Genomic DNA, 14305 nt, shown 5'->3' with positions numbered 1-14305 from the left:
CTGCTATGCCATCCCTCCAGCCCCAGCACCTGGCTTTTGAAACAGAGGTTCTGGGGAAGGGCTTGTAAAACAGCCACTTTACCAGCTGGGTTATTATCCCAGCCCATATCTTTTTCACATCCTCATGTGTTTGTATGTAGTTTCGTGTGTGTGTGTGTGTGTGTGTGTGTGTGTGTGTGTGTGGTGTGTGTGTGTATGTATGTGCTAGTGTTTGTGCAGGCTGGAGGTTAATGTGGGGAAATTCAGTCTCTCTTTCACTTTACTATGAGGGAGGGTATCTAATCAAACCCAGGGCCCACAGACAATATTTAGCTTACTCTGGGGATCCCCTGCTTCTTCCTGCTGAGGCTAGATAGACTTCCTGGTAGGCTGCCACCTTCATTGAGCATTTACATTAGTTCTGGTTCTCACGGTTGCCTAGCAAGTCTTTAGCCATAACCATCTCCCTAGTTCCACCCCAGCCCATTTTTAAGGTATTTGATTTTGATTATAAATGGTATAAAAGTATTATGGGCAGCACTTAGAAGGTTCTGGGCCTGATGGTGGTGGCACACACTTTTAATCCCAGCATTTGGGAGGCAGAAGCAGAACTCTGTGAGTTCAAGGCCAGCCTGGTCTACAGAGTGAGTTCTAGGACAGCCAAGGCTTTTACAGAGAAATCCTGCCTCAAAACAACAAACAAAAAGGTTTCAGTAGAGGTATAATGTTCTTGTAGCTACTTGAACTCTGTCACCTGATAGCTGTGTGAGAATAGATCACAGTGGGCAAGCCTGGAATCTGAGACTAGGTAGGGCGGTGAGGTATTAGCTCAAGTGAAAGCAAATGAAATCCTATTTACCATTCAACTTATTTAATAGCTCTCTCCTTTTGAGTTTACATTCCATGAGGGCCTGCAAGATGGCTCAGTAGGTAGGATAGCTCAGTGGGTAGGGTGGCTCAGGAGGTAGGATGGCTCAGGAGGTAGGATGGCTCAGGAGGTAGGATGGCTCAGTGGGCAGGATGGTTCAGGCAGCAGGATGGTGCAGTGGGCCTGTGGGTAGAGCTGCTTGCCTGCTGATCTAACTTTTCTTTGGTTCTTGGAGCCCAAGTGAAGGTGGAAGGAGACAGCTGACCCCATACTATTGTCTTCTGACATGTGTGATGCGTGTCCACACAGATATACATCATATACTCACATACACAAAAATAAAAGTTTTTGAATGTACAATCCATGAGAGAAAAGACTTTTTGTTATTTTCAAGTATATCCCTGGTACCTAGTTAATAAGCAGAACTTAGTAGGCTCTCAATAAATATTTATTAATCAAGTTATAATGACTTGAAACTTTTATGTTACTGTATTTATTGGTTTAAATTGATTTTTATTTTTCATTTTAAGCATGAAACAGTTGATGGCTATAGAAGATATTTCACTCAAATTGTAGGGTATGTATCTAATATGGAAGAAACTATTACTAATTTTATTAAAGCTTGTTGAATGTCAGAAATAATTATTTTCTACTTGCGCTTTCTCCCTTTTTCCATAAACACATGCTGTTTTGGTAATTGCCATTTTAGGTTCTTTGTGGTGGAGGATCACATTTTACATGTGACCCAAGGATTAGTGACCAGGGCATACACTGACGAACTGTGGAACATGGCCCTCTCAAAGATAATTGCTGTCCTTCGAGCTCACTCAGTAAGTCAGATCATTCATGTTAATAATTACAATTAATTTGATTTGTATAATGTGGAAAACTGCATCTTTATTGCCCTCCCTTTTTGGGTTAGTGCTCAGATTTGTAAGTAATACCATCAAGGCTTCTGCCTGGGTATATCAGGCTTCAGTTCTGCAGCTGCCTGGGGCTTCTGAAGACACTTTTATTTGAGCCTTACAGAAAATGAAGAATTAGGCTAGCCCCATTAGTCTCAGCTGACCTCGTCATTAGACGACCGGGCAGCACTGTGAAGAAAGGGGTTTTAATTGTTCCACATGTTTTGTTTCCAAAACCAACTCTACCATAAAACTCAGTAGAGCTTGTTTCAGAATGTGTGTAGATTTTTGAAATCTACAGTTTTTACAGTTTGAACTCACTTCAAATAATAAACCTTCATGTAATAAGAGATTTTTTAAAGAATGGGTTAAAATTAAATGACCAACTATTTTCCTAATGCCTTTTTTGGAAATAACTAACATGCTAGAGCTATAAACATTATTAGGTTCATAATTGGTCCATGTAAACTTCATATATACTTATAGTAGTTTATCTTCAGTAAAGTAGCCTTATATTTAAAATTTTGTAATCAGATACCATAATTGGTAATTAAAATTTAAAAGAGGTGAAAGGGGAATTTTATCATATTTAGATTATAAATACATTTTGTTTATTAGTAGTATAGATTTGTGATACATTGGCAATAAAACTTTAAAAATATTTTAGTGAATAAAGTATTTAGGGGGCGCTGGGAACAAAGTCTAGGGCCTCGTGTGTACTAGGAGGTGTTCTGCCCCTGTCTAAGAATGATGCATTTTAACATGGTTTATATTGAAATTGGCTCTAAGTGTATACAGTTATGCCATATTCCTGCCTCTGCCTCTTTAGTGCTTGGATTAAAGGCGTGTACCATGACTGCTTGGCTCACTTTCAAAATCTTAAGTGTTATTAAGAGGCAGTGGATTATTGTCCTTTTAAAAGTATTAATTTTTTCAGTTGATTACTAAGAAACACTTAAATTGCCATTATTATATTGGAAAGGAAATTATATATATATATATATATATATATATATATATATATATAGTCTTTTGTAAAATGGAGAATATATAAATAATGAAAGTAGAAATGTATGGTGTATATGAGGACCACTGTTAGAGTTTGCAACTAGTTTCTCGAAAGTCTAAAGATTCACAAAACACAGTATCCTTTCTTTCACATGAACTTTTACATATCATGTTACGGTCTCTTACACATGTAACTGAGGAGAGACCAGCTCCTTGGATCTGGTGAACCCAGATTTTAGTTTTATTTTCAGTCTCCCACATTAAAGGACAAAGTGTTAGGTTTTTAATTTTTAGTTTTAACTTCTTGTTTCTGGTTTTCCATGTGTCCCTGTGCATCCCTATAGTCTTACTGCACTGACCCTGACCTTGTTCTGGAGTTGAAGAATCTCATCGTCATTTTTGCAGACACTTTGCAGGTAACCTAAAATACAGTTGGTGATGATTTCGAGTGTGCAAGGACATAAAACATATAGACTGTATTTTATTATATTGTAGATTAGTGGCAGTGAATCAGTAGTGGAAAATGTTTACTTATAGATTGCTATTCTCCTATCCAAAACTATATGCAACATTTCCTTTGTAGTTTTGAAGCTTGGGCAGAGTTCAGGAGACACAAGCACCTTTTAATACATGAGCCATTTCAGTAAGAATGTAGTCTTTTTGAAACTTATAAAAAGGATGCCAGACATGGTGGTGCATGTCTATAACCTCTGTCTTCAGGAGGTTGTTGTATTAGGAGGATCTTGAGTTTGATCCAGCTTAGGCTACTTAGGGAGATCTCAGGGTCAGGGTAGGGTAATTACCAACAACAGCAACATGAACTTCGGTTTGGTGAGATGGCTCAACAAGCAGTAAAGGCCACTGCTACCACATCCAATGACCTGAGTTCCGTCCCCGGGACCCCCATAATGGAAGGAGAGAACTGATTCCCACAAGTTGTCCTCTGACCACCATCTATGTACCCCTGGCACACAAGTAAATAAGTGAATATAATAAAAAAATTAAAGGTATCTGTAGTTTAAAAATATTTCAGAAATGTTAAATGAAATCAAAGTTTCTCTGTTAGCACCTTTCTCAGAACAAATGTGTGTATACATCAGGCTTCCAAAAGGACATGGCTATGCAGTGTTTCCAAGTATATGTGACTATACAGTGCTCCCCAGTATATGTGACTAGGTATGCAATATTTCCCAGTACATATTATTATGCAGTATTTCCCAGGATATGTAACTATGCAGCATTCCCCAGTCATGTGAGTACGCATTATTCCCTATTGTGGATTACTTTAACTAGGCAAAGATGAGTTACATTGTTTATGCTCCGTTTGTTAACGATGTAAAGATGTGTTTCTTTGCCTGCTTAAGGTACCTGACTGGTCTAATAAGAAGCTGAACAGCCAATAGTTGGCAGTAGAGGGTTAGGTGGGTTGACCTGCAGAGAGAATAAGTAGGAGGAATCTGGGTGAGGGATGGAGGAAGAAGAACAAGGAAGAAAGAGAGGGATACACCCGGGGCCAGCCAGCCAGCAGCCAGCAGCCAGCCAGACAGACATGGAGTCGGACATACAAAAAGAAAGATTAAAAAGCCCAGGGCAAAATGTAGATGAAAAGAAACAGGTTAATTTAAATTATAAGAGCCAGTGGGACAAGCATAAGACAAGGCCGAGCATTCATAACTAACCTTAAGTCTCTGTGTCATGATTTGGGTGCTAGTTGGTGGTCCCCCAAAAGTCTATTGCATTTGCTCTTCTCTCTTAAGTGTAGATTCCTCCTCCTACTTATGCTCTCTGCCCACTAGTCCTGTCTATCCCTCTATTGCCTAGTTATTGGCTCTTCAGCTTTTTATAAGACCAATGTGGTGCCTTAGGTAGACAAAGCAACACATCTTTACATTGTTTAAAAAAAAAAAATGCAACACATCTTTGCCTAGTTAAATATTCCACAACAATTCCCCAGGATAAGTGACTATGCAGTATTCCCCAGTACATGTGACTATCCCCTAGTATGTGTAGCTATGCAGCATTCCCACTATGTTACTATGTAATGTCCCCTAGCACGTGTAACTGTGCCGCATTCCCAGTGCATGTTAGTATGTAATGTCCCCTAGCACATGTAACTCTGCAGCATTCCCAGTGCATGTGATTTTGCATTATTCCCAGTTATGTTACTGTGCAGCATTCTCATTATTCTCATTCTTTTTCTTCCTCTTAGAGCATTTTTTAAACCTGTAATTTCAAAAATTAAAAAAAAAAAATGCTTTGGGGGCTTGAGAGATCCACCATCAGTTAAGAGTCCATACTGCTCTTCTAGAGGACATGAGTTTGGGTCCCAGCATCGGTGTCAAGTGTCACCTGTAAACATTCCTCTAGGGAATCTGATGCCAATGGCTTCTGGGTACCTATACACATGTGACATACACATCTGAGTATGATTTGTGTGCTCTGAGAAATGGTGGTATGAACTATTTGTTTTATCATAAGAGTCTTTGAATAGTTGTTTTCTTAATCCAAGGAAAATACTCCAGAAGCTTCTTTGTAAATAATCTTATTACCTCATGTATATTAATTTGAATGGCCTATTTGAGTCACGAGACTAATATGGAATGTCTTGGTTGTTTATTTTTTTTTTTAATTTTGTAAGTTTTGGTTTTTTGTTTTGTTAATTTTTTTCTTATTTTACATATCTATCCCAGTTCCCTCTCCTTCCCTCCCTCCCATGCCCCCAGACCACCCTCCCATCCCATTCCTCCTCCCCCATTCTACAGGGAGGGTGATGCCTTCCAGGAGGGATCAACAAAATCTGTCAAGTCATTTGGAGTAGGGACTAGGCCCTCCCTCCTGCCTCTAGGTTAAGGGAGTATCCCTCCATGAAGAATGTGCTCTATTTGGGGCTTTCTTAATTTTAGGAGCTCCACTGTGAGTAACTCCAGGGTGCTTTGCTTTCCATAATGATTTGAAGCTTCCTGAGTGCTTTTGATACCACTGTTCTTTATGTTGTCATTGGACTGTCAATTGCTTGTTAGGTTCATAACAAAATAAAGATGGGATCACTAAGCACAAAGTTTAGCTCTGTTGGCATCCTGCTGAGTATGCAGGATTTATTCCATTCTAAGTAGGAGCATGGGTTTATTGTAGTGCAAACTCCTTATGTCTTTGTAAGACCATTACAAACAATTCTGGGACCAGTGTATTGAAATAAATGAGTCCAGAGTATTTGATAGATTCCAAGGAACACTACAGAGAATCAAATGAAAGTTAAAGGAGGTTTAAGTAATGGAAACATTGGAAAAGCATTAGTGTTGTTTATGTTAACCTTTGAAAGCTCACCCTCCCTCCCTCCCTCCCTCCCTTCCTCCCTCCCTTCCTCTCTCCCTTTGTAGAGACCTGATCTTGTTATGTAGCCCAGGCTGGCTTGAATTCCTGGTTTCCTGCCTCCACCTCTTGAGTGCTGAGGCTGGAAACTGATAGGTTCATTATTAGGTACATTTTACACTACATTAATGAATGATATGTTTTAAGTTTATATCTTCTAACTGAAGAGTCAGGATTTCTTTTCATAAAAATGAAAGAATGTTTCATAAATTTTAGTTTTTTTAAATGGATACTTTTAGTACCTTAAAGAACTTTTACTTTAAAAAAAAATTATGTAGGGCTGGAGAGATGGCTCAGAGATTAAGGGCATTTGTTGCTCTTGGAGAAGACCTGGGTTAGATTTCTCAGCACCCACACGGCAGCTTAAAACCATTTGTAACTCCAGTTGCAGGGATCTGGTGCCCTTCTCCAGCCCCTGTGTGTAGTATACAGACATACATGCATGCAAAACACATATGCATAAAGCCCTTCCATTTCCTAAGAAAATAATGTTTTAACACACTTTGGTTTCATTCTTTGGTGATGTCGTGCATGAATATAATGTATTTAGAGAATTATACCCCGACTCCCGCATTTCAACTCCTTTGACGTTTCTTCCCCATCCTCCTCCCAACTTCATACCGAGTGGTATTCGTAGTCATTGACATTGTCATCGTTCCTGTCTTTAAAAAGAAGAAACCAGTGTTTTATCATTTAAGACAAAGCTGATAAAATAATACTAGAGAAGGTAACACCAGCACATGTATAGTTCTGTTTGCTTCTTACCAAGTCAAAAGTGTTTGCTTTATTTGTTGACACTTTTCTGAGCAAATGTCACATGCCAGGAAGGTAGTTGGTGTGTAAAATAGTAGAGACAGATGTATGGTGTGGTAGGTGTGAGGGAATGGCTAAGTTCTTGATGGTGTGGGAAACTGTAGTATATGATGCGAGAAAAGAAATTCAGATTGTAGTGATGACACCTTACTGAAGGTAGTCAATGAACGTTTAAACATATTTGACTTACCTTTCTTTTCTCTGTGTCTTAGGGGTATGGTTTTCCAGTCAACCGGCTTTTTGACCTTTTATTTGAAATAAGAGATCAATACAATGAAACATTGCTTAAGAAATGGGCTGGTATTTTCAGGTGGGTCCAGACAGTGGTGCCTTGGTATAATGGTTTTGTATATAGTAATAAGAATGCTTGAATCCAGTTTCTGTTATAGTAAAATGCACTCAATTTTAACTGAACCATGTGTAAGTTTACAGTACCATAGCATTAAATATAGTCATACTGTTGGAACCATCACCTTCTGCATCTGCCTTCTGGCTGGAGTTGTAAGGGAGCTAAATAAGATTTAGAAGTTTTCTTTGTCAGGGTCCTGACACAGATGGGTAATTGACAATATTTGTGTATAGCTACCATCAGTTCTTTTATATCAAGTATTTTAAATAGAGGTAGTATTTAGTGTGATATATAGCTTTTTTTTTTTTTTTTTTGGTTTTTCAAGACAGTGTTTCTCTGTGGCTTTGGGCACTATCCTGGAACTCTGTAAACCAGGCTGGTCTCAAACTCACAGAGATCCGCCTGCCTCTGCCTCCTGAGTGCTGGGATTAAAGGTGAGCTCCCCCAATGCCCAGCTTGTGTGATATATCTTTATACATGTAAAATCTAGAGTTCATGTTGTATATTTGAAGACTTCTTTAGTAGTTTTTCTAACTCTGATTGATTGTCTTAAGACTTTTAGCAGGATCATTGCTCCCCAAAACTAGGGGCTGTGAAATATTTTTTCTCACTGGGAAGCGAAAATGTTTGTTCAAATAGAGATAGAATAGACATCATCATCCATAGTAATTGTGGAAGAAAACAAATAACATTTCAGACATAATGTGTAACTCCCAAATACATTTTAATTTCTACCTTTAACACCATCCTATGTGATGGTTTTTGCCTAAAATTTTAAGTAGTAGGATTTACTTACTACTGACTAGTATCTTCAGATATCTTACAGGTCCTGAACTGACACGTAACAGTAAGATGGGTGAAGTAAATTTTCACCAGTACTGATAATTACAATTTGGCTACTTCCACGATAGAATTTATCATCTGATTAATAGTGTAGTATTTTGTCTATGTGTAATTTGAGTTATGAACATTAATTTTTTTAAAAAATCTTTATAGAGTTTGTTTGTTTATTTTGAGACAGGGTTTCTTTGTGTATCCCTGGTTGCCTTGGAACTCACTTTGTAGATCAGGCTGGCCTTGAACTCACAGAACCCCACCTGCCTCTGCCTCCCAAGTGCTTGGATTTAAGGCATATACTATCACCACCTGGCTGTGTATTTTTATTTTTAATAGACAAATGCGAAGTAATATATTCATACAAACATTTAATGCATAAATGTATTTATATAGTACATATTTTAATATAGCTATGCATTAGGGATAACAAAACCAAACTGTCCATTATCTTACATTTTTAAAAAATTCATTTTATTGATATAATCTTTTGTATTATTGAAAGGAATAAAAGGGCAAGGAAATATTGACAATTTCATAATGATCATAATGTCAGCAGTCATCCTCTCTGTGACCTCCTTATTGTAACATCAGGCATCACATAGAACACTAAGGGAGAAGAAATCAGTAATGTTATCTGGGTGTGGTGGTGGCGCACACCTTTAATCCCAGCACTTGGGAGACAGAGGCAGGAGTATCTCCGTGAGTTCGAGGCCAGCCTGGTCTACAGGGCTAATTCCAGGACAGCTAGGGCTACATAGAGGAACTCCATGTCAAAAAGTGAAGAAAAAGAGAAATAAAGAAAAAAGAAAGATAGGAAGAGAGAAAACTCTGTATTTCGCGAAGTCGAGTGAGAGAGTCAATGCAGTGCCTCCAGCATCACCCTGTCTTGCCTAGGGAACATCTCACCATGATTAAGTATTTGTATTTGTTTATTTTTTCTTTGTCACCACTAAGTCAATAAGCCAATTGGTAAATTGTTGTCACATTTCCTCTCTCTGCAATAAACATTCTCTTCCTTTGAAGTAAACATTGGGAACTGCCGGCACCCTACTGTGTGTCAGTTCTCAGAATCGTATGTTCCCATCTGGTACTTCATAGATTTTGCCCAGCATTTCCCTTTGCCTTTGCTCCATCTTGAGAGACAGCCTAGACAGCAGTATAGCACAAGTTCTATTTGTTCTTAATAATAAAAACTCGGGAGTCAGCTGTGGGTGAGGGGGTGAAAGCTGAAGGGTCAGACGAGCAGAGCGGCTGCCACTCGAGTTCTTACATCTACCAGTGCTCAGACCAAAGGGGAGATCCTGTCCTCGACTGCCTGCTCCTCAGAGCGACTGCTGCTGACTGCGCTGAGCTCCTGTCTCCTCCCACCTCATATTCCTCTCTCCACACACCCATATCCCTTCCTGTCTCCGTCTCCTTAGACCTGAGGTTAAAGGCGTGTCACTCCAAGTGCTGGGATCGCCTTTGTGTGAACTCTGTTTCTCTTTCAGACACGATCAATCTCATGTAGCTGAGGGTGGCCTTGAACTAACAGAGATCCATCTGCTAGGATTAATGGTGTGTGCCACCCCTGTCTGACCTCTATGGCTAACTTGTGTGGCAGTTGGGATTAAAGGCATGTGCCCCACTGACTGCCCCTATGGCTAACTTGTGTGGCTGACTTTGCACTCTGATCTTCAGGCACACTTTATTAGATCATAAACAAAATATCACCACACAGCAGAGTTAAAGTGAAGTTCTTCGAGGATGTAAAACTAGAACCAGGACTCTGGAAAGGAACTGTGAGAGACAAGGCCTATCTGATCCTGGATTTTAGGATTCTGGATGATTAGTGTTTTTCCTGTTGTGACTTTTAATTGACAAAACAAGCAAAACTGAAGGAGCTGTTTTTGTTTTTGTAAAGACACCATTCTATACAGTCTAATGACCTTTTTGGTTTAACAGGGACATTTTTGAAGAAGATAATTACAGCCCGATCCCTATCGGCAGTGAAGAAGAATATAAAGTTGTCATCAGTAAATTTCCCTTTCAAGATCCAGACCTTGAAAAGGTACAAGCTAGTTTTTCAACTTAAGGATTAAGAAAAAAACCAAATCATCATACTTATTACTATATAAAATTAACATTGTATGTTGAGAATGACTTCTCTGGGGGAAGTTTGTTGATGCCATTTGAAAAAACAATTATATTTTAACCTTTATAGATTTTGTTAGTGTTACTGCTACTATTACTTTTTTGAGTAAGTTAACTAGGAACTTTTTTGGGGATATGCGAACACTAGAAACAGTTGTGCAAATGTGAGGAAGATTCCCAGGGCAAGTGATACTTGTGTTGTGCATTACAAAGCAGCTGTATTAGATGCTAGGTAGATTGTAGTAATAAGAGTACTGCCTTAATTAGGGCTCCTATTGCAGTGGTAAAACGCTATGACCATAATTCACTGATACATCCACTTCACAGTCCATTATTGAAAGAAGTCAGGGCAGGAACTCAAGCAGGACGGGAACCTGGAGGCAGTAGCTGATGCTGTGGCCATGGGGGGAGCTGCCCACTGACTTGCTTCTCATAGCTTGTTCAGCCTGCTCCTTGTAGAATTCAGACTCACCAACCCAGGAGTGGCAGTACCTCCAGTGATCTGGGCCCTCCCCCATCAGTCATCAATGAAGGAATGCACTATACCCACGGGCCCTTTTGATGGGGAGGCATTGCCTTTACAGAGGTTCTCTCTTCCAAAATGACTCTAGTTTGTGCCAAGTGAACATTAAAACTAGCCAGCACAAGCATGCTCTAGGGAGAGATTATCTTTGACATACTTGTCACTGTGAAAGATCTTATTATGGCTTTTAAAAAGAAGTGTATTAGGCAGGGGAGACGTGCTTGCTGCACAAGTATTAATACCTGTGTTTAGATTCCCATCACCTACATAAAAGCCAAAGCTGGACATTACCTATGGCGTTTGTAACCCCAGCACTGGAAGGCAAGTGCAGCAGAAGCTGAAACTATTTCAGAAAAGAAGGTGGAAAGCAACAGAGGAAGATGCTTGACATTGACCTCTGGCCTCCATATACAAGTGCATGTGCGCAAGTACACTTTCTCTCTCTCTCCATCTCTCTCTCTCTCTCTCTTTCTCTCTCTCTCCATCTCTCTCTCTCTCTCTCTCTCTCTCACACACACACACACACACACACACACGCGTGCAACATTTATTTTGATTAAGTACAAGATATGTGAAGGTAGTAGCTGCTTGTAGATTTCTTCTGGAAGAAGGCAATGGCTGTGTCTTAAATAAATAAACAAATAAATAAATGATAAAATTCAAAATAGGCTAGACATGGCAGGACATTCCTGTAATCCTAGCCCTTGGGAAGCAAAATCAGGAGAACCACATGTTCAAGGCCAGCCAAGCTACTTAGTGAGATCCTGTCTAAAAACAGCTAACTAACTAACTAAATAGATGAAAGTTTAAAATATATATATATATATACATATATATATATAATGTAGAAATATAACCATAAATTTTTATGCAATTATTTACATTCAATTGTGAAATCATCTTAATTTTTTACCTTCATAAGAGACTAGAATGTTGTTTAAAACAAAAAAAATCTTGAAAACAGTATTAACTTTCTCTCTTACAGCAATCTTTCCCAAAGAAGTTTCCCATGTCCCAGTCAGTGCCTCTCATTTATATTCAAGTTAAAGAATTTATTTATGCCAGCCTTAAATTTTCGGAGTCACTACACCGAAGGTAAGCTTACTGGCCTGAAACCTGCCTTGACGTACGCTTTCAGAAAGTGTTAGCATTTTATTTCCAAACCCTAACTCTTCAGTGACCTGTCATTGGATTGGAAAGGCGTCTGTATTTGAGTTGTATTAAGGTTAGGTTGCTGTAACTGTCTCACTGAACTTTTTGTTATTTTAGGGTTGAGACACATATGGCACAGATGATACAGTGGGAAGTTCTTTGCCCTCGGCATCTAGATTTAACATTAGTAGATATTTTGCCACATACCATTTGCCTGTTTGTTATTAGAGCATTTTATTCCGTGGGTGTGGGTGTTTCACCTGCGTGTATGTCTTTGCATTATGTGTGTGCCCTGGTGTCCAAGAAGACCAGAGGAGGGCATCAGATCCCCTGGAGTGACATCTGGTTATGAGCCACAATGTGGGTGCTGGGAATCGAACTGGAGTCCTTAACTGACCTTAACTGCTGAGCCCTCTCTCCAGCCCCTTTGTCTATTTGAAAAGACATTTGAAAGAAAATTTCATAAGTAATGGCCTTGTATCCTTAAGTATTTAGCTCTCACTCCATTCCGCTCCAGTGCCACAAATTACTCTTACAACTACAGAGCTAAATCCGAAACACTGGTTGCTTTAATATTTTGCAAAATTGGTAATGTATATGATTTGAATGTTCTTACAGATACTTATGTCTACTCTAAATGCTGATTCTTGAAATACAGAAATTCATACTTCATTAACATTCTGTTAAATCTGGAGAGAGTATAGGCATTTAACATCTTGGGATTAGCTTTATAGAAAGGCTGATAAAATCTTACTCATGTTTAAGGCAGGAATTCCAATGGGGTAATTTTGGTTTTCCCTGCTGAAAACAGTAACCCTGTACAATTGGTAATACCTGGGGACGTTTTTGGTTGTCACAGCTCTGGGTAGGAGTGCTACCTGGAATTAGCAAGCAGGGACCAGAGGTGCTGCAGAGTGCATCACACTCTACTCTGGCATTGTATGGCCTCATGTTGCCAGGCAAGCATCTTACCGCTGAGCTATACCCCTCAGTTTGTATTTTAAAAGTAACTTTCAGCTAATTGTATATAAAGTACCTTACAAAGTGGCTGCTTTACAGTGGAATTATAATAATGCATAGTTCAAAATATCTTATGATTTTTATCTTTATTGACTTGGTACATTTAAATTATGTCATAAGTGAGCATTCTGCTTTAGGGGAAATGACCCTTTTTAAAATTAAATTGTAGTTTGTAGCTCAATGAGTTTATATAGGCTATATATATATATATATATGATTTATATATGATATAAAAGATAACACTTAGAAAAAATTACTTTAGTACGTTACATTACATTATTGAGAACATTAACTAATTGTGTTCTTGGAAAGTTTTATCAATGTTAACATTTGTTTTCAGCTCAACAGAAATAGATGATATGCTTAGGAAATCAACAAATCTGCTCCTGACCAGAATTCTGAGTAGCTGTTTACTGAACCTTATTAGGAAACCTCATATAGGTTTGACAGAGGTAAGAAGAAATAAGAACCAGATATTTTATTGTTTGTAAAAACTGGGCCTGGAGAGATGGCTCAGAGGAGGAGCACACACTGCTCCACATACATGGCCTCTCATAACATCTACAACTCAGTGTCAGGGGACCTGATACCTTCTTCTGACCTCTGTGGGCCCCAGGCACACATGTGTTGCACAGAAACCCATGCAGGCAAAACACCCCTACACATATAATAACAGAAAATGTAAGTTTTTGTGAAATGTCACCTGTAGCTTTGCATTTAAAATTTATTAAATGTAAGTAGACTAAAAAAAGTGAAAGCATCAGTCCAATTAAAAAATGTGAGGGAGGAGCTAGTTAGAGGGATGGCTCAGTGGTTACGAGCACAGCCTGTTCTGCCAGAGGACCGGGGTTCAATTCTCAGTACCCACATGGAAGCTTACAACATCTGTAGCTCCAGATCCAGGGGATCCTATGCCCTCTTCTGGCATGCACATGCTGTACAAACACACATGCAAACAAGACACACATTTAAATTTAAAAATTCTTTTAAAAAGGAAATACGAGGGAAGAGCTTAGTTGGGAATAGTAGACAACTGGAGATATGGAGGGCATAGACTTAAGCCTTTTACATAGACAGTCACAACCCTCATTTTGTGCTTGTTAAGTGCATGGGATCTACAGATTGCTATGGGAAGTTATTTCAAAATAATTGGCTGTGGACTCCTAGAATATACATATTTTTAAAACAACATTAATTCTCACAAGAAGTATTTAGGGTAGACGTTTGAATCAAATAACCAGTTGTATCCTGTATGCTGGAATTATGCACAGGCACACTGGAAGTAATGACTGTGTCTTTATAGGGATCAGATGGTCCTGTGTGGGTGTGGTCTGTATTTACTGTGCTTT

The 14305-nt window shown here is 38.9% G+C and overlaps 1 protein-coding gene across 2 annotated transcripts in view; it reads left to right on the top strand.

Annotated features, from left to right (window-relative positions):
- The window catches only part of Exoc6 (exocyst complex component 6), a 139293-nt gene that overhangs the window by 58366 nt on the left and 66622 nt on the right, over positions 1 to 14305 (top strand). For both annotated transcript variants that reach the window (XM_051199579.1, XM_051199580.1), the window contains exons 10-16: positions 1378 to 1424; positions 1557 to 1677; positions 3105 to 3176; positions 7155 to 7252; positions 10073 to 10178; positions 11770 to 11879; positions 13297 to 13408. In XM_051199579.1, coding sequence (XP_051055536.1) covers positions 1378 to 1424; positions 1557 to 1677; positions 3105 to 3176; positions 7155 to 7252; positions 10073 to 10178; positions 11770 to 11879; positions 13297 to 13408 — 666 coding nt within the window. The remainder of the gene's footprint in view (positions 1 to 1377; positions 1425 to 1556; positions 1678 to 3104; positions 3177 to 7154; positions 7253 to 10072; positions 10179 to 11769; positions 11880 to 13296; positions 13409 to 14305) is intronic.

The sequence above is a fragment of the Phodopus roborovskii genome, unplaced genomic scaffold (assembly GCF_943737965.1).
Source record: "Phodopus roborovskii unplaced genomic scaffold, PHOROB, whole genome shotgun sequence".
NCBI lineage: Eukaryota > Metazoa > Chordata > Mammalia > Rodentia > Cricetidae > Phodopus > Phodopus roborovskii.
Note: the sequence above shows the minus strand (reverse complement) of the source record. Positions and strands in the feature narration are given on the sequence as shown.